The 24,615-nt window shown below is 41.5% G+C and overlaps 1 protein-coding gene across 4 annotated transcripts in view; it reads left to right on the forward strand.

Moving 5' to 3' along the window:
• The window catches only part of LOC132912234 (headcase protein), a 176,084-nt gene extending 152,152 nt beyond the window's left edge, over positions 1 to 23,932 (forward strand). For 3 of the 4 annotated variants that reach the window (XR_009659163.1, XR_009659165.1, XR_009659164.1), the window contains exons 5-6: positions 82 to 14,166; positions 14,197 to 20,734. Coding sequence is in view for 1 of the 4 variants with exons in the window: in XM_060969496.1 (XP_060825479.1) it covers positions 82 to 255 (174 nt within the window). In the remaining 3 variants the exon portion in view is untranslated. Of the gene's footprint in view, positions 1 to 81 lie in introns of all 4 variants that reach the window. The other variant, XM_060969496.1, reaches the window with a different exon arrangement.
• Positions 23,933 to 24,615: the final 683 nt, after the last annotated feature.

A 24,615-nucleotide genomic window follows, 5' to 3' on the forward strand; every position in this document is an offset into this window, starting at 1 on the left:
AAGTATTCACGATGTTTTAACGTAGGTACTTGGATATATCTACACGAGTAAACGTTGGAAAAATACTAATGTCTGTTACAGTGCAACAGCTGCCAGAAGCCACTGATCTATCCGCACCAGCGGCTCAATTTCTACTCGGACTACAGCCGCGTATTCGCGTGTCCGCATTGCCGAGCCGTGGACGCCCACTTCGTAAAACCGCTCTCGATCTGCTTCACCCGCGAGCAGTTTCAGCTTTATAGCCAGTGGCCGTAACCATTAGGGAACTTAGCTAACCGGCGTCGAAGCATCGCGACTGACCCGTGTCCCCTCTTCTTCGATCCACTGATCTCCCTGCTCCGGGCGACCTTGCTCTAGATCATCCCTCTCCACGCTCGTCAGATCGTTTTAATTCTTTCCTGTAAACGATTATCATCCACCCGAAGAAGATAACGACGACGAAGAAAAGAAGAAGAAGAAGAAGCAAAAGCAGAAGGAGAAGAAGAAGACGAAAAATGCGAGAAGAAAGCAACGAGAGCGTGAAAAATCTCAGGCTCGACACTTCGCTTTTTCTACGCTCTTTTTATTCATTTTTCTCGGCAACAACGAGTTTTGTTTTCTGTTTTTACAAGAAACGATCAATTTTTAGTTTTTCATTCGAGCGTTCCGATTTTCGGGAACATTGCCGATGTGTTTCCAGTTATCGATCGAGCGAGCCAAGAAAATGATTTTCTCTTATGTTACGTACGAACGTGTCAGGATCTTGCCGAAATGTCGATTAACCTGAGATCGAGAGTGTTAAGCGGACGTGTAAGGTCATTACCGGCGAGTTCCCGTAGCAGCGATAACGTTTAAGGTTTTTTTCTTTCTCAATGTCGATATAGTAGGGTTTATCTATGTTAATTGAAATGCGAGGGACGAGGGAATCCGTGTACTTGGGCCACAACGACGAGTTCATGCCATCGATCGACATGAGAACCGACGCATCTCGACGGCGTATCGATCGATTCGGCGGAGCTTTGACTCTTGGCGAGAATTCGAGCCAAGGATTATCGTCAGTATTATTGGTAAGATTAAATAACAAATCCCAGAACCGGAGTGCGTTTCTGGTGGAATTGATCTTTAAGTTAGCAAAAGTTTGCGTAGGAATCCACGTTTAATAAAACGCGCGTGAATTTCCTTCATTTTCCTTTTCTTTCGTTCGTCTTTACGTGTCTTTACACGATTCTTCGTGTTCTATTGGCAGAAGAGATACGATTAGTCGAATTTAAACGCGAGTCAAATATCATAGCGAATAGAATAGGCGTGTGTATAAAGGAAATTAGCCGTTGGAGGAAATCTTGTTAGCTTTAGGAAAGTCGAACAATTAGGTTTAAAATGATCGAACGAGATCGATACGTCGTCGATTATCGTCAGTTGGCGCGTTTCCAATCGAGCAGCGATTTTTTTTTATAAGAATCGTCCCTCGCGTCCCATAGTTGAATTGCGTTAACTGGAGGGATAGAAGAAGAAAACGAAGAAACAAAAATTACGAATTGCAGATAAGTATAGATCGAGATACGCAGAACGCTAAAAATAAAAAGAAAAAAAAATGGTCTAACTTTCCTGTATATTACGTAGCTATGTATAAGAAACAAACATAAAAAAGAAAAAAAATAAGAAAAAAAGAAAAAAGAAGAAAATGGTCACTTCGAAACGAAAAGGGGGAAGAGATAATGAACTATCGTTTGTTACTTAGATAATCGAGAACGTTGTTTTTTTTACATTTTATTAGTTTATACGTTTATGGCGGCCATGTTGATTTTGTTTAAGGATCTACGACTCATTCGATGGGTTTTCACGTTGAACGGCCGGGCGCCCAGCGATCTTCCGCCCTCGAGACCATTCTCTCTCCCTAAATTTCGATCCTTTAACTTCATCCTTTTATATATATATATATATATTTCGCTCCCTTTTTCGATAACTCGAAACGTACGACTGGTTTACCACAGATGAAAACAGAGCCTCGTTTGCTCTCCTCGATCCCCTTAATACTTTTCCCTCCCTCTTTCGTTTCAATTTCACAACGTTGGAAATACTCCCGAAGGGTGGTCGAAAGCCATGGGCGCCCGAAGTAGCCAGTGTAAATACGTAATTAAGTGGGAGAGAACGAGAGGGAGAGAGAGAAAAAAAGAGAAGAACGAGCCATATGCAGGTTCGTTCGTGAAAGTCTGTGAAAGAATGGTACAGAACGTAAGCGAGAAAGAACGAAGTGTCTGTAAGAGAGGGAGAGAATACGAGAATGGATGACAGCGTGAAAGAAGGGAGCGAAGGAAAAAAAAAAAGAAAGAAGAAATAAAATCTTCGTTTTTCTGGCGATGCTGGTCGTTGCTGTCCATCAATAGCGGCCGTCCCACAAACAGAGAAGACCGCCCACCGTTTTCCCAAGGTAGTATAGTCGATCTTGTACCTTCTTTACGTTATTTCGATTTAAAAGTATACTTAATCCATTCGTACGCCGGGAAGTATATTTAGGAGATTTCTATATTGTCCCGTACAGGTTTTTAGCGAGGACCCCGTGAACCCCGTTGCCTGACGCCTTTCACGAACCATTTTCTCGTCTTCGTTGCTCGATCTCGCCACGAGATTCTTTTCTCTTCGTCTGATAGCGCGAGAATATGTACGAAGAAGGAGAAAAAGAAGGAGAAGGTTGTTTCGTCTTTTACGTGCTGCTTTTCTTTCACTTTTCTTCGTTCGTTCGAGAAATGTTCGAGGCTGTTACGGTGGCGGGCTTCATTTAACCGAGCACACACTATACGACGATTTAATCTATGAGAATATCAGCGAGTGAGAGTAAGACGTGGGATCGGAGCGAACGAACCAGAAGGGAGAGAAAGAGGTGCACAAATTGCTGAAAACGTTTTCTGTGTACGAGTGCAAGGGGCGAGAAAGAACGAGAGACATAGAGGGATTAAAAAGGGAAAAAGTAAAAAGAAAAAAAAAAAAGAAAAAAAGGAAAAAATAGAGAAGAATGGGATAAGAATATTTGTACAAGAGAACGCGCTAGTTCTCTGAATGCACACGTGTATTCGGGGATAAAAAGAAGTACATTATGTCCGCGTGGAACACTTCCTTTTTGGGTAGCCGAATACGACGAGCCGAAGAGTGCGTTATCATCACCGTCGTCCGATTTTGCCACGCGACGAAACCGCGTTTCTCGTTCAGTTTTCTTCGTTTCCTTTTTATCGTTCGCTTTTGTCGTGTCGCGAGCAAGCCTCTTTGCGTCTAAGCAGTCGAGAGACACAGACGAACACACACAGACGGGAACGAACAGAGGAGAAGACGGAGTTGTTGGAGGATCGTCTCTCGTTACGTTTTTCTCAGAGTGCCAAATAGCGGGAAGAAAGATTGTGAGAGAATGGAAGGGAAATAAGAAAAACAAGTAACTGCGAGTCTGTGAATCTTTCCCATAGATGTTTTTCGGTTGTTCGAAACCCGATTTTCTTAGCTTCCTCGCTTTTCATCTGGTTATCAAGGGTACGCTTCCGTTTATAAGTCGCAGGATATTTGCTAACTTTAAACAATTCTGATAAAGTAAATTCGGAGTAAAATCCTCAAAAAAAAAAAAAGAAAAAAGAAATAGTATAATTTATAACTTTCCGTGTAAAACACACGGATTACACACATTGATAAGTATCAGCTTTTTTTTTCTTACAAACGAGCCGCAAGAAAACGTGGCGAATTAAGTTTTGGAAGCTTTAGTTCCAATTTTTCAAACGTTAGTCGCGTTTGGATCGTGATTGGATTTCTTTTTTGCATTATTCGAAACGCATAAAAATTTCGTAATTCAATAATTTGATTAGAAAAAATTCCGAATGATTTCAAATCGATCGATTAATAAATCCTGGACGAACAGGAACAAATTTTAGATAGCAAGTTCAAGTATCTTCTCTATACATTCGTTTGTAAAAACAAAATATTTTTTCGTAAATCTTTTGCCCGAAAGTTCTTCGTTCATTCGCGTTTATTCCGCGATTTCATCAGGTATTCTACGATATACCAAATATTCCGTGACTTATAAGCACCGACATACGCATGTATGGTCGTAAAAGCTACATCGAAGCGTAGCCCAAACACGCATAGAAATTTCGTGCTCGATTTTAGCAATTAGAAATAATCTCGGAGCTGTGGTGGTTGATATATTCGTTTTTATTACTTCTTTGTTCATACCCAGTGATTCTAGACGTATAACTAAATAACAAAATGCTACACGTGTGTGCGATTCGTTCCTCGTTTCGGTTCAAACGCGAGAAGCTCGCGTGATGCTCGCGTGTGCGACGATCCTGCGCGCACACGTTCTAGGAACTTTCTGTTCCTGCGTGTTTTCCGCGCGCGTCTTTCGAGCGTGGAAAGCGCCAAACGAAAGAAATATGAAACTTCTCTTCGCGCCACGAAGCGCGCGAGCGCGCCTACTTTTTGTACTCCCTACCGTTTTCAATTTTCGCTACGTGGTTCGCGTCGTTGAACACCATAGGTGCCCCGCGATACGTATATCGGGAGATTCATCGGCTCACTTTTAGTTCCTATCGCGACTCGATCGACGGAGGAACGAAGGAAACAGTGGTGGAATTCCTCTTCGCGAGAAGCCGATCGCAACGCGTGTCCCTTCGATCGATCGTCGCCTTCGAGATTTCATCGAGATCGCGAGATCGACCGAGTTCTCTTTCCTCTTGGTTCGTGGTGAATTTTTAAAAATGCCGAACCGAGAATCATAGTAACCGTAGATCGAGATTCCACGCTGTGCTTTTGTTTCTTTTTATACTTACGAAACGAATAAAAAGTTCCACGGTAATTCAATTATTCGACGGGGTAATACACTCAGTACCTGTGTATGGGTATTAAAAACAAATTGGTGAATAGCACCGTGTAAATTTGACGAAAATTATTTCTGTTACAATTTTTAAACGTGTCATTCCTTTAGTTTCGTAATTAATTCGATCGAAATTTTACATCCTTACCACGATGTAGTTTCATGACTCGAGAAACGTATAATGAACTTCTCACAACGATAAACGCAGAACGTTATTTTATGAAAACTAACAAACGCAGTGATACACCACCATGATTCTCAACCTTAGATACGCAGATCCATAGGCGAAGAACGTAATTATAGTAAACTAAGATATTCGACGAACTGAGTAACTCGCTATCTAATGATAAAGTAGTAATCGGCGCAACTAATTGGCTTCGATATGTTATCACGTGGAACTAATTAAAAAAAAACAAAGCAAAAAAGATAAAAAAAGGAGTTCTACCGCTTTTATACGATTCGTAGGAATTACTGGAAGAAACAAACGCTACGAACTCACGTTCGAAATAATGCGACTCGATTCGTGATCTATCTCGTTCAACTACACGCGATCTATGAAAGAGAGTCGGCATCGATCGATCGTGGAAAGGACCGCGACGTTCGAGGCACCTGATTCGATTTGTAAAAAAGATTTCGCGTCGACGTACCTATATGTAGAATGTTTAAGGGAAGAAACTGCATGGAGGAATCGTAGCAAGCAACTTGGAGAAAATATTCTGCAACTTGCAACGGGAGTAAGAACGATAAATGGAGAAAAGGAAGGAACGGTAGTAAGAGCGCGATTAGTTTCTGTATGGTGCGCCGACGCATAATGACGCACTCGCTCTGTAGTTGCTTAAGGCTAAACATTAAAGCTAGGCTAAACCTTTTTTATTCCCCGAGTAAAAGTCGCTGTAACGATTTTCTACTTTCGCATGATGCTCGGTGACGCTCGTCGACGAACGGAGGGCGGTTTCAGGTAGGGAGGAAACGACGTACGTTCGCGACGATCGCCTTCTCCTCGACTACACGAAACTACACGCAATTTTTCTCCCGTTGACGAATCTACCTCGATCCACGCGACCCCGGGAGCAGAGAATTCTTTGGTCGTGCCGGGAACTTGTTTCTTTCTCGCGGCTAGCCGATGCAATAATCGTTGGAAGATCGAGGAAAGAAAATCCGGTTGCCTGCTGACGAAGCGTTCTTCGCCGCGACGATTCGAATCTTCCCCCGCGATCCGTTCGTACAGCGACGTCCATCGAGCGAACGATTTTCTATGTCGGTGTTTTTTATAGAAAGAGTACGACGAGTGAAACAGAGAAACGCGTGCATGAACACGGTCGAGACTGTTCGAAACGAAAGACCATCCACAAAGGTGTTTCAAAAGTGTGGAGAAGGAAGAAACGTTTCTCGCTCGTGTTCACGGGTTTCTCTGAATCTCGTCGATTTGTCGTAATCGTGTCCGTGGATTCTTCTAATGATAATTAATCGAATAGCACATCTATATGGCACGTTGAGGGGATGGGATTAAGGGTTGTATGTGGTTGGGGAATTATACACAACAAAGGGGGGAGGGGGGCTAACAATGAAGCAAACGCGAGAAATGAAATTCTTTTTGCGAAGGTCTCGAGGATGGGAATTAAAGGAGAGAGGTTATGAATGGTTGAACTATGAATAGAGTTTAGCATATAGTCATTATGAAGGGTAAGAGGTGATGTAACGAAGGAGGAGAGGTTTTGAAATCATCGATAAATATGTAAGTTTATTGGAAAACCACGGTTTTCAGATTCTAGTTAAGAGAACTTTCTTCGTTTCGCCCGTCGACTGGCCAGCCGGTCGACGCCCAAAGAGATATCCTTGAATTTCGTTGAATATTTTAGAGACTCGGCTCTAACTCGGTTATCGCTCGTCGCTCGATGCCGCGAATTCTTCTTCTCGATCGTTTCAAACAGCGGAATTAAGAAAATCGTTGTATCGTCTTCTATCGAACAGGGGAACCGAAGAAGAACGAACGAATGAATTTTCCGCGAGAAGAGAAAGAAGAGAAACGCGAGAGAAACGAAAGACGAAGAGAAGTCGTATCGTCGAGCGATCGAGAATCGTTCTAGTGATAGGCTACTGTGTCGTATTTGTGGATGCTCGACAGAGGAATAGAAGAAAGAATGGTGGTGAGAAAGAAACGAGAAGAAAAAAGAATTTTATCCTGCAATTTATATATCGGTTGTTCTTCGAGACGTTCTTTTTCACGCGGACATTCACGCGATTTAAAATAATCTAATAAGAAGATGAAGTATATATATATATATTATATATGAAAATAAATATGAAATATTATATATGAATTCTACGTTTAAGGATCGGTTTTTTGTCTCTTAGTGTGTAAGGTTCTCTTTACAGCTGTGCTAGACAACTATAGGTATACATAAACGACGATATATTATATATACATAAACGACATTACACTACGGTAACAGAATTCACGCATATTAAATGTATAAAGAAGCAGAATAAACGCGGTACGAGGTCTGCGTGCGGGAATCGCTCGTACGAGACGCTCGTACGGCTCTCCTTAGGAATATAAAGAAAAAAAAAAAAAAAACACGTCTTGTATATCTATTTAGTGATTAAACTACGTACAACGTTTCATATGGAAACGAGAGGTGGACGCGTGAGAGGATCGGGTGGCGATTTACCAAACACGTACGATGGTCCTTCGTTTTTCTCTTCCTTTTTCAGTCTTTTAATCTTCTCGGTGTACTTTCAAACGAGACGACAGAAAAAATACGAAGTACGAGAGACAATAAGAGTACCTCTGCAATCGTCCATGGTTCGGCTGAAGGAGAATTAATAAAAAGAAAAAGAAATAATATACAAATTCTAAAACATGAAATAATAAACTAAGAAGTAGATGGGAGAAAGGAAAACAATTGAAAGTTCTGAGAAAGATCGAAATTAAAGAGAATCACACATAGGGGAACAACGTGCGTGTTTGATAGGAGAAAATCGTCACACGATCTTTCACTGTAGTCGGTTTTTTTTTTTTTTACGTCTGTGACATACACTCACCCACTCACACATACACGCACACACGTGCGTACATAGGTATACCGATACACTGGGACGAATACGCGCGCCGCGCGAACCAACACTACACACCTAATATATATACAAGGACAGCAGATACACCAACGCATAAGTACACGTACATACACATTTATACAAATGTACACAGGTGATGTTCTTTCAGTAGTCGCAATTATAAATCGCCGAGCCGCGTGGATCGTGATCAGAAACGCGTTCGAGCTTTTCTTACAGCACCTCCTCGTTAACGTTTCATCGAGCACACCGGCTCGCTCGTTAGTCCATTTTTAATTTCATTCCCCTTTCTGCCGACGCGACGTCGAGAGTCCTTCCGTGCGACCACCCTTCCTTCTTTTTTTTCTTTTTTTTTTTTAATTCGTCGAGATATTTTCGATTCCTCGAAACCTCTACGTTTTACACTCCCGTTCTTCGTTTAAACGGGCAACCAATTAATTGACGTTTCGTTGCAATTGTTGATCGCCCGATTCAGTGGTCCTCGCGAAAGTCCCTTTAATTAAAAAATTTTATTTTGTTTTTACCATCGATGGATACGAGTTGCTTTTAAGTTAGGAAGGAATATTTTGCAAAGTCGTACGGAGGACACGAGGTGGTAGAAAGGGGTGCACGCGAAATGGTGATACTTTTTTGTGATCGATACAAGAAATCGACGCCCTCCAGCGTCGAGCCGCGGTTAAATAGAACGCTCGATTTATCGTACCGAACGATTGGAATAAAACAGTGAACGACGATCCATCGACGCATCTTTGAACACTTTTTTCCAATCGTTTAAACATCGTAGCCGTATCGCTTTAGTTTACTTCCGAGCAGATTTCATTTAATTTTCGCTTCTGCATAGAATAATATCGTAAGTCTACAACGAGATGTACTACTCCTTTGATTTATTCCTCGACTCATCGTACGACGACGTCCGTTTGCCCGGCGTCGATGATCGCTCGTAGTCGAGTACGATTTATCGCTATCGCATCGTAGGTTTCTTAGAGATATTTTTAATTAGTTTCCAATCACAGCGGCGAACGAACTAACGACGCGGCAGCTGTCGCGCGAATTTCAAACTCGTTCAGCATCTCGAATCTGTACGGTGATTGATTTTTCTTTTCTTTGCCGCTCCGTTCGCGAACGACAGATCGATGAGTCCATTGTGCAGAGAATAACACGATTCTCCTTTCTATCTTATTTTTTCTCTTTGATTTTCGTTTGGCGATCCTGTTGTCCATTGAGCCGAACGCGCCACGGCTCGATCGTGATTGTTCGACGTTTTAGGTACCATTTAACACGCGTTTCTAAATTAGGTTCCATCGACTATGAACATTCGTCTGGCGTCTAGTTTTAGTCGCGAGAGTCGCGGGTACGTCTCTGAGGGTTTTTCTTCGAAATTGATCGAAGTAAGGCGGCGAGATTCATGAAAAACTACGGATACCTTAATTACCTCAAGTTATTAATTAAATTATTAGAAGGCGCGTTGTGTATCGTCCATCGGGTTGTACAAGATGTTGGTCAAAGTTTGATCGACGTGCCCGCGGGGTCGAGCGTTTTTCTCGTTTTCCAGCCCGGTTATTTTCAGGCGCAGAGACGTGGAAAGAGCGAGGGTATGAATGGGAGCAGAACGAACGAGAGCGAAAGACGTTAGAGCGATTCGATGCACGACGAGAATGCAGCGTGAGAGAGGGTTGAACGTTAAATGGAGAGATAAAGAGAATAGTAAAAAAAAGAAAAGAAAAAAAATACTGAAAAGAGGAGAAAGAAAAAGAAGCATTTAACCGAATCGCGCCACTTGTCTATCGACAGAACGCGACCTTATCGAAAGACGTACAAAGTGAGAAAGATGGAGAGGAAAAAAAGATAATATTAACGCGAACGTGGAACCGGAAGGGCGTCGTTCCATGATCCGGGGAAACTGAATCGAGACGACAAGCAAGGAAGACGCGATTGGTTATACATAATCCTCCCCCTGTGGAAAAAATCCTTTCGGTTTCGCGTGTGTCGAGCCCCGATTAAGTTTGACAGATTATAAATCTCACTCCCTCCCTTTTTGCAAACGCTGATTCAGAGGCCACTGTTTTTTCCACGCCCAACACGACGATGAAAAGAGAACGATGAGCGAGAGTGAAAGAAAGAGAAAGAGAGAGAGAGAGAGAGCGAGAGAGAAAGAGAGCGCGCGTATTAGGGAAAATGAAGAAGATAAAAAAAGATTGATTATGCCATGGAGATCTCCTGTAATTGATGCGTGTAATTTAAAATGTACATTGCCCAAAAATATGGTGTTGTTATAATACTGAAACGTGTTACGGACGACGAAGAAATTTTATCGAGTGCGCTACTGGAGAGCGATTTTGTTTTTTCTCGCGGACGGCGTTTACGTTGACCCTGTTCTTCGCGCCTTGTCTCTCGACGCGATTATAATAATCCTACCGTTGATCCTTACAAAAAACAAAAAAAGAAAAAAGAAAAAGAAAAAAAAAGAGAAAAAAAGCGAGAAAGAAAGAAAGTTTATTATCGAAATAACGAGGGCTTAGGAAAAGTAGAAAGAAGAGAGGATTAAAAAGAAAAAAAAAAATAAAGAAAGTGGGAAGACAGAGAAGAGAGATCGAAAGATGAAAAGCGGAAGGTTTTTTTACTTCTAGAGAGATTACACTACGTACCTATTCGAAACAAGCCACACACCCCCTCTTTCGTCCAGTCACGGACGTGTCCCAGCGAAAAGAAATCTTTGGCGCGTTTTTTAGAGAAAGATTTTTATATCGAGAGGTTGATCGGGAGGCAAGGCCGACGATCGCCGACCACGCAAATAATACACACACCGGCTGTCTTTCACACTCTAAGAAAGAACCGGGCTCCCAGCGAATCGAGCGGGATCTACGATTTTTCACGGTGAACTGACGGAATATGTCGTACGGTGGTGGAAGCGTGTATATCGGGTGCCAAATCACGTTGAACGGGTTGCTGTTGGAAATATCACTTTTCGAAGCTATTGCGAACAACTTCTTGAACCTACAGTCCAAATTTGCTCAACCACAAAAAGGAAAAACGTATATCGAGCATTCTCTTCTTTGGCCCTCTAACGAATATATATATATGTGTATATCGTGAAGGCAATTTCTCAAGAAGCTGGTGTTTCCCCTCTGTAGACGAATCTCGGAAGGAGCTCGGAAAGACCTGAAAGTTCACTAATCCTGGGAGCCCGGCCATTATCGAGTCGATTGGAGATAGGTTGGCTAAGGTACAAATGTACATAGGAACATAATGTTGTTATTTAACCTATAACACCTGCTTCTCGTTTGCTTTCTCTTGTTTTAAAATTTAAAAAAAAAAAAAAAGAGAGATCATATAAGCTATAACTTTCAAAAAATGATCAAAGGTATCGACATATTGTACAATATACCTTTTACACGAAGAGAACGAAATGAAATAAAAATAAAGGAAATAATTAAAAAGCTTAAAAATTCAGAGGACAGAGGTTTCGACATTTCGCGGTTTCTTCTAAGAACGAGATGGAGCAAACGAATGAAAACTCAAAACAGAAAAAAGAGAGACGGAGACAGAGAGAAAGAGAGAGAAAGGTGGATATGCAAATCGATATCGCGGATGGAGGATCGATAAGTTAATCGACGTGTAGCTGCGTAGACAATTGGTTCACGGCTCTTCGCGTTTCACCTTGGTTCCGTTCGTTCGTTAGAATCGAATCGTCGTTGGTCCTCCCAGTTTCCATTTATTCCCTTTCATCCGTGTCTTCGTTTCGTTTCAAGCACCGCGCGCGGATGGCCCGGTTTTTACGAGCCGTGATCCAATCGATCGCAAGGAGAGAGCAAGAGAGCGAATGAGTCTCGTTATGGTGGGAATGAAAGCAACGAAAAATTCCATAGAGAAGAGAGAACGAAAGAACACAGAAAATACATATACACGTACAGATACATAAACTCGTACACGGCTTCTATTACTCGTCGCGAACGACGGTTCGATTTTCGCTTCGTTTTCGTTTTCCATTCTCTGCGTTATGGCGTCTTCATCTAGATTCTCTCGACTCAGGACTAGTGACTGGCGTTCGATTTTTACCCTCGTGCCACCGTTCCGCGCTAATGTCCCCCTCGAGTGTCTTCTGGAAGCTCGACGTATTTAAAAAGGGAGAAAATCTTCGAATACAAACTCTTCCATCGAGAATGAGATTTCTTTGAAATCCACGACTCCAAGACTCTACAACGGTTCTTGTATTCTGTTACACGGATACAACGACGCAAGGATATTCTCGCTTTTTTGTTTTTTTTCTTTGAAAGTTTGCTTTTCACCAATGGACACTCGAGGAACGTGACGAAGGTGCGGTGAAGCACGAGCAAGAAAAGCAAAGAGATATTTGGATGAAGCAAGATAATGGATACGCGCGTGCAACGATCGTAATTAAGCTTTCACAGTGGAGACGCGTAATTAATCGTTAGTTGGTAGGCCGCCCCGAAGTATCGAAACCCGTTTACAGGCAATTTCCTCAAGGGGTAAACCAATGTGTCTGAATGGCGTGTGGATGTGCTATAATCACCTACTACTCCCTTCCCCTACGTACATTTAATCGCGTTTTACTCTGTGTGTGTATACATATAGTCTTACGTATATACATGTATGTAATCGTGTGTATCGCTAACCAATTCCCTTGTTAGTAGTACTTTCCTCTGCCGTGTCTCTAAGTATAGTCCTCTCGGCAGAGTTCTTCGCACCAACGTAGAGAAATACTCTGAAAATTCTCTCCTCGATCGTGATCGATGTTTTCGATGATAATTCGTCGTTTGTTCTTAATCGTAGAGCCGTAGAATCGCAATAAAGTAGCAGAGTCGAAGCGGAGAGAATAAATATCGAAGAGAACATCGATTTTTTCTTCGAATCGGCGATCGAAGATTCGAAGCGTGAAGCTGACACGAGCGAAATTTTCAGAGTGAAGACGAAGCACCAAGCGTAAGCTTGCACGTGTGTATTTGTAATACGGTTTTTCCAGCGTATACGTCACGACACCTTGCGTGTGTAAGACTGCGACATACATTTTGCACTCGGTTGTAAGAGAAAGAGAGAGAAAGAGAGGCGACAGTGCGGAAATATCACCGTGGAATATCGACACCAATTCAGCGACGTGTATTTTTTGTTTCCTTTCGGTAGTTCCGTTTTTACGCGCGCGGATAGTCGCGTGGATCCGAACAGCGAGCTCGTTTCATAGGATACTCGGCGTTTTTCTATCGGTCATTGAGTAAAGTCATTTGAAAGAATACGACGATGGACAGAAAAAGTAAAGAGAGAAGCGAGAGGCCGGAGAGTCTTCCGCGTGAAAACGATAAGCAATCTCCTTTTTTTATATCGGTGAGAAAAAATTGTAATAATTACCGTAATCTACGTGTCGTGTTTAGGGTAGTCTTTTTTATACGTATTTCGAAAAGAAACAAGAATCGTCGAATCGAATAATCGATAAATGACACCGCGTGTGATCGAGGATCTCGTAACGATTTTTGGTTACAGTGAATCGTAATTCGAAGTGGGGGCATTTTTATTCGGCTGTGTTTATTAAGCGGGGGGTTAAGAAAAGGAAATTCTGAGAGAAAAGTAAAAAAGAAAAAAAAAAAAAGAAACGAAAAAAACTTCGCGTACTATTCGGATAAGGCTTTCGAAATTTAGATGAATAATTTTTGTACCCTATTTTTTTAAGCGATCGCCGAGGCGATCAGGAAACGAGATCGGGCAAAAAGGGTCGTACGTTCTTTAAAACGCGCTAGGATTTATAGCTCGTGTTAAGTTTAGTTTAAGCGTATAACCGCGTCGCGTAACATAAATTAGTAGCTGTTGACAAGAGGAGAAAGAGAAAGAGATACGAATGAAAAAGAAGATTGGAAACTTGACAAGGAGGGAGGAAAAAAGATAAACATCTTCTTAAAAAGAAGTTAAAAGACACGCCACAGGAAAGCAGAAGAAGAAGAGGAAGAGGAAGAAGAAGACGAGAAAGATGCTTTCGAGATCTTTCGAGAAAAACTTTGATCGAGGTGTTCGCCTCTGTTTAGCCCTTTCACACGTGCGATCGAACTTTTCGATTCGTCCGCGTGACGAGGATGAGAAGGAGGTTCCCTTTGAAACGGAAAAGGGTGGCGAAGAGGAGAAACGACCATCGAATTCGCGTATTTCTTCAAGAAATTAGAAACAGTTAACACGCTTACGCTCCTCGAGTCGAATAACTCACCGAATTCATTCTGAAATTGAACGAAGGATAATACGAAAACAAGCACAATGCGTATTTCGTGGCGAGAAAAAGAGAGAGAGAGAGAGAGAGTGAGAGAGAGAAAGAGAGGGAGAGAGAGTGAGAGAGAAAGAAGAATGAAGTTGAACGAATTCTGTGGAAAAACGAGTACCAATCGCGAAGCCCGCGTTTTCTTCTAGTTGTATAATTCTTCTAACGCGTGTTTAGCTTGTACTAATTAATTCGTTAATTAATGTCGATTGTAAAGTAACGTGAAGGCCGGAAGGAGGGGAATGACCGATCGGAGGGCATATAGAAAGGAATGGAAAAACGGATCTAAAATCAGGAAAATGGAAGAGTGGCGAAGGAGGAAAAAAATGTTTAAAAAAACGAGTAATAAGGAATCATAGTAAAACACAAGCATTCTTGTGCATTGCGAAAGCAACAAAATAATCAATGCTGGTAGTGCGGACCAAACGGGACAACTGACAGAGGGTGCTTCAAAGCAAGGATAACGAAGAGGAAAGAAAGTGAAGGAGAAAAAGGGATAAAATGGGACGAAGACTTGTCGAGGCATGGGAAATTGAGGAAATTGAGAAGAGGAGGGAAAGAAAGAGAGATGCGAGATTCGTAAAATTGCCGCTCCATCGGAAATCAACGTCTAGAAGACTCGTTCGTAGTGGTTAAAAAAAGAAAACATTTTTCCACGAAGCGTGTGTTTCTCTCGAGCGATTTTCACGAAAATATTCTAACGAGTCGTTTCAATTTAGTCCCGTTGCCTCTACTGTCCTCTTTCTTTCGTCGTCAAAACTTTTTCATACTATCGACGTATTCAAGTATCGAGTAAAGATTTCGATTTTTAAACCGGATGAAACGACTCGAGAGAAAAAGACGCTTCGGAGATCCATGATTGGCTACGTGGTATTCGAAAGCGATACACCATTCTTAACGTTTAAGGCTTGTACGAAATTCTTCTATCGGACTCAGTGCGTTTGTCTGTCAGGGTAAGCTCGCTGTCTCGTTGACGGGAATATTTCTGTATCGATGTACGTGAAATGTATAAGGAAGAACGCGGTCATTCGTCGTACGAAACTTCTCCCTTCAGAGATTAGGATGTCTCGCGTATTTCTTTTAAACGTTTGTTTTTTTTTTTTTTTGTTAAATTCAATCGTCTGACTCTTTAGAACAGATCGCTTTTTATTTATAATGTGCTCAAGACGGTGATAAACGATGAAGCAGCGCCGAAAGAATCTATCGCGGTTCGTTTCTTTCTTTTAGATTCTCGTTAAGGAGAAAAATGGAATAAAGAACGTTAACATTTTCTGGTATTCGTAAAGGAGAAATTTGATCGAATCGTTGGTTTAAACGCGATAAACGGTCGGATATGTAAGAAAGAAAGATGAAATTTACGCGAGACTTTGCCAAGGAAATGTTCGACGAAGGAAGAAGCAATCGTAACGACGTTTCGATCGATTATCCTTCGAACTAACGCGCGTTCGATATATAATGCAATATATACACGCAGTTAATTGTATTAAGACGTACGTAACTATAATCGCTATTTGCTGTTTCGATCGTAGAGATTAGACGAGATATATCCCACCTGCCTGTATCGCCCGCGCAACCTTCGCGAAGATGATAATCCTTTCTCGAGGAGGAAGAGAAGAGCCCAGGCGCTTCTAAGCGGCGAGACTCGTGTATACATAACTCGTAGGTTACCCTTTGCTCGTAGTAATTAAATACTCGATCGAAGCTATCCCCCATTTCTTCGTGTAGCTTGCGAATAGCTGAAAAACCTCGGCGCGTTCACGTCGCGATAAATCAATCAGCGATGAAAAGAGAAAGAAATCGTCCGATCGATCGTTGCTTGGAATTAAAGAACGAGTCGAAGCGATTTAATCGAGCGAAAAGATTTTATTCCTGAAAGGAGCAGTGAAAGACGAGAACGACTTGAATGCGCCGCCGCGGTGATCAGCGATCTCGAATGAGTGGCGAATGAGTGTGAAAAACGAAAGGATCTTAACCCATCGGTGAATTTGCAGCCCGCCAAGAATAAAATACAAAGGAGAAGAATGGTATACACTGGTTCACGAAAGTCTTTGATCATTCACCGTAAAACTTTTTACGTCTATATCGCGTGTGTTACGCACGACATTTTAAAATTTCATTGCCATCGTTGCGACGATGTTGGCAAAGCTCGAGACCAATTTGAACGATGTATATAAAAATTACGAAATATTTATTGCAAACGTACGTTTCGTGGAAAATTAGTATTCGAATACTTTCGTGTACCCGTGTATACGTATAGAAAGCTCCGTTGACGAAATCGTATTCCGGAAGCCCTTGTCCGAACGAATTCTCGTTGGCCAATGGACCAACGCTATAGCTTTCCTTTCCGTTCCACCGCGTTCTACACCTTTTTTTCGACACGGGAGAACAAAGAGGGAGAAAGAGAGGAGAAAGAAAAGATATGGTGACGATGGCGAGCGAAAGAGTGAAGGGAAACGAAATCCGATGCCCGTTGGTCGCCGACCACGAGGAGAGAAACATCGACTCGAGCCACTTTGTGTAAAACGCTGCCTCCGGTTCAAGAGTGACGATCATTGCATTACAAATGAAGAACGTCGGAGAAAGAGACACGAGTCGCAAGGACGGAAGCTGCGAGCCGGAAAACAGAAGGGGGACATATACCTTTATTTTGAATCGTTGCTTCGAGGAGCGTTCGTCCATCCTTCCTCGACACTATTTAATTTAATTGGCAGACGTCTCGAGTGCTGTGCAAATGGAGAAAAAGGAAAAAAAAAAGAAAGAAAAAGGAAAAAAAAAGTAAAAGAGAAAAGGAAGAGCCTGGACTCGCGAGCAGAGGGAACAAAGACTAGCTGTTTTCCTTTTTATCGCGAAGAACGGAAACGGAGAAGCGAAAAAAGGGATTCGTCCGTTTATACGGCAGGACAATGAATAAAAGAATATGCCGGTCCGCGATTGTGAGCTTTAATTGAACGCCACGTTCTTGCAACGATGGTCCTCGTTCTTCGTGGTCGGCCGTGGCAACGGAGGAGCGTTTCGTTTGGTCGACCTGGCTGTCTCCCGCTCGATGAATTCGGAGCTAATTTACCGATATTCGAGCGGTTCGAAGTGGATATCGACGAGTTGAAAAATCTGGCAGAGCTACCGCGTCGATCGATTATCGTTTATCGATGAGAGGATTCGCGGTGAAAATTGCTCGGAATTCGATGGCGAGAGACAGAGTCCGAGGTCTTCTCTATACCTCCCCTATGAGAGTACAAATTTTTCTAACAAAAGTAATTATATTCGAGCGACGAATGGAATATTGACGCAAGGAGGCAGCAACAAGGAAGACGACGCGAGACAGAAGAGAGAAACGAGTGACCGTCAGATCGATCGTAGATTAGTGTAAATGAGAATTTGCGTGTGTGAGTTTACGAGAAAGGGCGGAGGAAATCGGTATGCTTGCTCGAGCGAAAAATAATACGGCGTGAGAGAGCGAAAGAAACGTGAGAATGCGCAACGAGAAAAGGAAAAGGTAATATTAAGAGGAAGAGAGTAAACGTTTAACGATGTTTTCCCCTGGTGGTATGAGTATATTACGACGATCTAAAATTAACAAATGATCTATTATATTATATGGTGTATGTACCGTATACTTATCTAGAGTTAGGTCTCATTTCTAACGTGTTACGTATTAAACGAGGTACGATACGTATAACATATATTATTGTATACACTTAACGAGCATACGCATACCTGTACGTTAACGATCTAGACTGCCATTAGCACTTAAGGCGCGGCTTCGCCCGATTTATCTCGATTTAGCCCGAATTCTCTCAGGTATGGCGTCCCAGGGATTGCTCGTTACGCGCGCCATGGGAACCGAGTTTCTTCCAACTTGCATACGGCGTTCTATTCGAAACCAAAGACTGCGAAAATCATCCGAAATGTCAGAAATTGTTCGATCTGTAACGTTTTATCGAAACCGATGTGTCGGGACCGCGAGGACATCAGAATATCGAGAAATTGGGATTTCCCTGGTCACGATTCGAACTCGAAGAAGAATCCCACGACGATGTCCCGAGGCGAAGTAAAAAGTCTAGCGACGACGCTCTCGAGAAAGCGAGGAGAGAGGTCAAGCGGCTGGAAATATCGAAAACTTGAACCCAACTCGAAGGTTTCCAGGGCCAACGTAATTCTCAATCCCTGCGACGTACGAAGCAAGTTTCGAACGTCTTCGTCCCCCACGGTTTGGCAAACGAAAAAAAAGAAAGATAAAAAGAAAGAAAGATAAGAAAAAAGAGGAAAAAAGAAACAACCACGGGGGAAGAGATACGATGGTAGCCGGTTTCGCGAAATTCTCTCGAAACGATCTACCAGGCTAGTGTCTTAAGTGAGATTGGTACACGGTAATGTCGCCGCGGATAGAAGGAAGGACAGTGTGCATCGAAACGACAGGATGGTCTATAGTCGTGTGTATAGGAAAAGCAAGCTTCGAGGATGACGAACTCGATAATCGTAGCTAGAATTCGGTGTGTCTATTTGCATGCAGTTCCGCTCCGTAGGGATATAAAAACACGAACGTTTCCGATTTTTAATCTTGCTCTATCTATTCGGAAATGAACGCTCTGTTCTCTATAGGCGAGCGTTTTTCTATAGGTGTGTCTCCTTTTCGCCTGCTCGGGGCGTATTATTCTCACGAGAGTCTGTAAATAGTTCTTATTAACTACACGCGTAATCGTACGAACTTTAACGATATACGATTAATCAACAAGCAAACAACACACGTACACGTACATTCATTCATGCATCAGTTGTTCATATACGCATCAATCAACGTCTACTTTACTGACCGACAATTTTTAACCAATTGCGATTCCCTTTTCACACCGATACAGTTGCAGAATCACGAGTAATCCCGTGCGACTTGCTCGGTCGTATTTTCTACCAATTTAGCAATAAAACGAATGAAAGCAAAAGAAACAAACGTGGACGCGTAGTTTGTCTTTCGAGCAAATTCTCGCTGTATCGAGGAAGCAGAGCGAAAAGCCGTCTGGCCTGATCAAACTCCGAAAACGCAAAATTTTTCGTATAATTGTTTTCGTTGGAGCAGCAAGACAGTCGACGATGCGAATGTGTACTCTTGCTGCATCTTATTTCGACGAAATCGCGGCTCTCGGTCAAATAAAATGAGAAACACGAAGGACGCTTTGATCACAATGTGGCGAATAAACTCTAACCTCGTGAGCGGGCACGAAGACTCGAGGGACAGCTTGCGGTGGTCCACGCGCCCAACTGCCGACCAATAAGACTCGAGAAACATAATTGTTCCAGCCTTCGATTTTTATGACGCGTTTTTTCGACGCCTTTTTATATCTCCGATTTATCAGACTGATCTTTAGTAGATGAGCTAAATAATCGTAGAAAAATATGTCGAAGGGCAGGTCGTTTGGATCAAGAATCGTGTGAAAGTGAAATTAATGAATTCTAATAATACTTCGTGATTTTATATAACGAGGAAAATATGCTTGCTCGACCGACGATGTATTTATTAATTAAAGAGAAACAAAATTACGACGAAGGAAATTGACGTATTGCGGCGAACAACGTTCGCCCGACCGCTCCATATCCGAACGTTCAAGAATTCCTTGATAGTTCGAATATCCGTATGAATTTACTCGAGAGTCGGGCGGACGATCGACGTCGCGTGTAAAGAGACTACGTATACACTCGTATATGAAATATATTTTTGATAAAAATCTATTCAAAAGTGCTCTAAAAAACAACCAAAAAAAAAGGGAGGGGGAAGAGAAGAATAGAATAACAAAGGAGAATTTCGATGGTAGAAGATAGGAAACGGTAGAAGTAGAAGCGTAGTGGTAGAAAATATGGCAGAGATAGATGTAATTAGCGTTAGGAGTCGCGTCGTCTGTCGAGCATAATATCCCGAAGAGGGAAATTTGTAAAATTTTCTATACAAAGAAATTGGAACTTCGATTGGAACATTTTGCGCGCAACGTTCTTGATCGACGATCACTTCGTGTAAATCCAGTTCGATATATATTCTGTCTAAAAAGTCGACTGAGCTTTCGATAAAGGGAATATTCAGGTATTAACTTTACTACACGTGGTATCCACGTTGGCCATTTTTCGGAAAAGCACCGGTACACAACGCTAAAACCAGATAGGAAACTTCTTTAGGCTCGAGATCTTGGACAAATTTTCAACGTGTTTTTTCTTTTGTCCGCTCCTGCAATCGATCTCATTGAGAGTTCAGGTAGCGGCGCTAGTGGAACTTGAATCGCTTTGAATCCTATTCGGATGCATATTTTCTAGATAAACACTTAAGATAGACAATTTCCATGAATAATGGAATTTGCAACAAATCCTATTTATCTACATTCAGCAATATTTATCCTTATTACAGTCCAATTATCCCTTTTACCTCGATACAGAGGAATTTATAACGAACGATTTTACCACAACATTCTTTGATACTGATATTAATCGCATCGTAATTTCATCTTATTCGGAATCGAATTTCTCGGAAGATAAACCGATTGACTTCACCTTTAATAAATTCGTCAACTTTATCAAGTGCCACTTTGAAAAAAGAGAGAGAGAGAAAAGAAGCAACACCGTGCTGCTATCTTTCATCGTTTTACTCGATAGAACAGAGTAAATTTTAAGATAATTTTTAAAGAGTATTTGTAACGTAAAAGTCCACGAACGTTTATGACGTCTATCGATCGGTATATCTTCCGAATGACTCGATTAACGAAACGTTTCACTAAATAATTAGCAATTAAAACACACCGGAGGGTGTCGTAAAATCATCTTTACCGATCTCGACAGCTTCATAGTAGTTGCAAACGGTCATAGTCTGTCAATGTTTCGATCAATTCACCATCGACAATTGTGAGAATGCTCTGTTCTCATTCACCGCGAATATTCGACGGTTATCGCACAACATCCGGATAACAGTGATCGTTATCCTGCCTGTGAAACGCGTACTTTCGTTTTCACAGCGACGAACATCCGTCGATCGCGGTGAAGACGAGAAAAAGAAATAGCAAAGAAAAGCGTGAAATAAAAGGAGAGCAAAACAAAGCGGTATATGTTAGAAAGAAAGAAAACTATTATGTAGCGTACACAGTGAAAAACGTACACACACGCATAACCGGCGACGGTTTCCGGGGCGCTTCGAGAGCCTCGGCCGTCTCTCTCAGCCGAGACGCAACCCTATTATTATCATTCTATCGTTAGAGTATAAGAGTTGATATTTAAGAATTCGTATTGTAATAATTGTATGCGAACTATATTTGTTTGGTTGGCTTGAGGGCGAGAGTCTAACTCGGGTGTTATTAGATACTACGCTGTACCTTTAGCTGGCGGGCGATCGGTGACCGGTTACTAGATATTTCGAACTTTTACTATCTTCGGAAGAAGAACGATGATTTTCGATCTCGCGAAACAACAACAGACAACGATTTCTGCGTTACTCGTATCTTAAAAAGATTTCCAGCTTCCTTTGTAAATTTTGTAAATTTTGTAAAGAAATTTCAAGCTTATTTGATTTAAATTTTGATTCGAACAAAGAACGATTTCTATGTTACTTTGAGGGTGGAAATAAACACTTTGCATAAGGGAAATTATGCTCAAGAAAATAGTAGTTTCTATCATCTACGTATGTACATTTATATCGGTGTATTAATATATACTTGTACTTTATAATATTTTCAAGCGTGATATCTTCTCAGAAAGAATCGTCCAAGTGACTACTTGGAAAAGCAAAATTACGAGAAATCCTTCGAGCCGCATTGCATATTCGTTTGCTCGGTTGTACAACGTTTGATTTCTTTCGAAGAATAGAACATACAGAAATATGTTCGAATACAAAATTCATGCTTAATAATTGTACGCATCGGTTTACGTTAACCAAAAAAAATTTGTTATTTCGGATGCAAAGGATTAAACTTCAAATAAAGAAATTTTACATTTACAGAGAAATTATGTTCAACTATAACCTTGTGTAATTAAGAAATATCGCGAGACCAATCGTCGTATCAAGGGACGACTAAGATCTTCGTCTATGAAGCGTGTAAAGCTCAGCTGGCGTAACGGAATATGGCGTGAAATATCGATGACGAGTATCGAATCGTAGCTGGAAGCTTGTAAAGGGGACGAACGTGCTCTCGACGCGACGCGAAAAAAGGGTTCTCGAGAGGAATTGCTTCGTCGATGGTGCATTCTCGACGCTGGGCGTTGGAATCGTTCGCGAAGAATTCGCTCGCGATTAAAGAAACGGGAAAGGGTCGTGTAAAACCGAGGGATTAAGAAAGCAGCAGCCACGGTCGAACACTGTTTCGCATTGCTGGAAACCGTCGAGGATACGTTCTCTCCGACAGGAAGAGGGCGAACGGGTTGATCCACGGCGGTTGAATATCGTGGGTCGTCGAGTGAGAATGAAAAGAAAAGAGAAAAGATTGTATGAAGAAAGAAAAGGAAGCGAATCAAACCGGTGCGCCCGCCAGCGATTTCGAGGGGGAAGATAGACGCACGAAGAAGCGGAAAGTAACGAAGGATGATTTACGGTTGAAAAAGATATATTATCGATAAACTGTGTCGATCGAGAGGTAGTGCTTAACACGTGTTAGGGTCGTTTCTTCGAGAAAGAGAGGAAGAGTAAACCGGGAGAGAATCGTTTAAAGTGACAAAAATTTACAAAATAGAATAAAAGAAGAGAAGTAACGTGAGAATGTGAGGGAGGGAGGGGATTACAAATTCGAGAATAAAAAGTGTCGTGAGAAACTTAAGCGTATCGGGGACGTACAAAATAAAATATAAGCGAAGGCCTATTGGATGCGTTGAATGGTTGGAACGTGTAGTAACGGCGGGGAGAGAGGTTTCTCGAAGAAACGACTCGCCTTTAGTCTTTTAATATTTTACTCGAGGACGTTGCCGACGGTTAGACTGGCCATTGACCCGAATTTTCAGGGATAGATCAAGGGTCAAGGTCACCAGAGAGAGAGAGAGAGAGTGAGAGAGAGTAAGAAAGAGACAGAGAGAAAGAGAGAGAGAGAGAGAGAGAGAGGAAAGGAACCTCCCTTACTTTTTAACACCGTCGTCATCGTCGCGCTAAATACGAGTTCGCGTTAATTAATCGATGCTCTTAAACAGAGCGGAGGACACGGTCAATATGGTCCTGGCAGTTTTATTTTCGGGCTTACGCGTTGTCCGTCTCGCGTTTCATCCCCTTGGTGGTTCGATCGAACATTGGGATATTGCTTTCCCTTTCTTCTTTCCCTTCCAATCTTCTCGTGTTTTTTTCTTCTCTCCTCTCCTGTCTGTCCTTGTATTATTATTATTATTATTATTGTTATTATTATTTCTCTCCTTCTAACGTATCCGTACATTGTATCTTCGATCGACGAGTCGCGAAGGGGTGGAAACCAGCGAGAAGGACGTCGACGAAGTACGCTCTAAACGAGTGCGTTCGTAAGCATTAAGACAAAACGCATCGCGGAATTACGCCGCGCGCGCGCCTAGGTTTAATGGAAATAAGTAATAAATGGAAAGCAAAATGTCGAAAGAATAAGAAACGTGAGAGTGAGAGAGTATTATGAGGGATGCGCGAGAGGAGAGAAGCGAGAAATATTAAAGCGATGAGATTATGGGTTATGCGAGACGCGAAGAGAACAGAATGCAAGGAAATTATCGCGAAACGGCAATTTATTAGAAAAAGAAACAAAGCGTTTTAGAAAGAAAAGGAGAAGACAGAAGCACACATAAAATAAAATAAAAAGAAAGAAAGAAAACACACTGGTGGTGAGACGCGACAATTTGTAATTATTAATCAGAATTTGGGTGAGAACGGACAAACAAATGAAGAAGATGAGAAAAAAAAAACGACGAAGAAAAGAAGAAATATTAATTAGCGTGTGTGGATCGAGCTTTATACCGCTTTTATATGTTTAGTAATGAAATACCTTACATTAAAGAGTAAATGAACAAAAAAAATAATAATAATGATAATGATAATGGTAATACAACAGGAAAAAAAACCTACGCAAACCTACTATGTAATTGACTATTCTCTATATGCGAAATACATATACATAATATATATATATATAAATAAATATAGATATATATATTATTATAATGATTATATATATTATTATGATTATTACGCTACGAGAATACGAGTATGAATGATTTTAAGGAAAGTATACATATTATATTAATAAACATTTTTTAATGCCATTATCCTAAAGATAATGGTGAAATGAAGCGAAATGGAAAAAAAAAGAAAAAAAATTCATTGAAATCTCTCGTGTTGCGTTATTTCTCTGTTCCATCACATCCACTTTAATTCCAATCTCCGATATTTCCAATCCTCTCTTCGCGAATCTTAACGTGTCATCTTACGCGTTAATTTCGATCCTAAAGGTCTATTTCTCTGTCTTTAAATCTTAAGCCAACATGTTATCGACATTTT

This window comes from Bombus pascuorum, chromosome 11 (assembly GCF_905332965.1).
Source record: "Bombus pascuorum chromosome 11, iyBomPasc1.1, whole genome shotgun sequence".
Classification (NCBI taxonomy): domain Eukaryota; kingdom Metazoa; phylum Arthropoda; class Insecta; order Hymenoptera; family Apidae; genus Bombus; species Bombus pascuorum.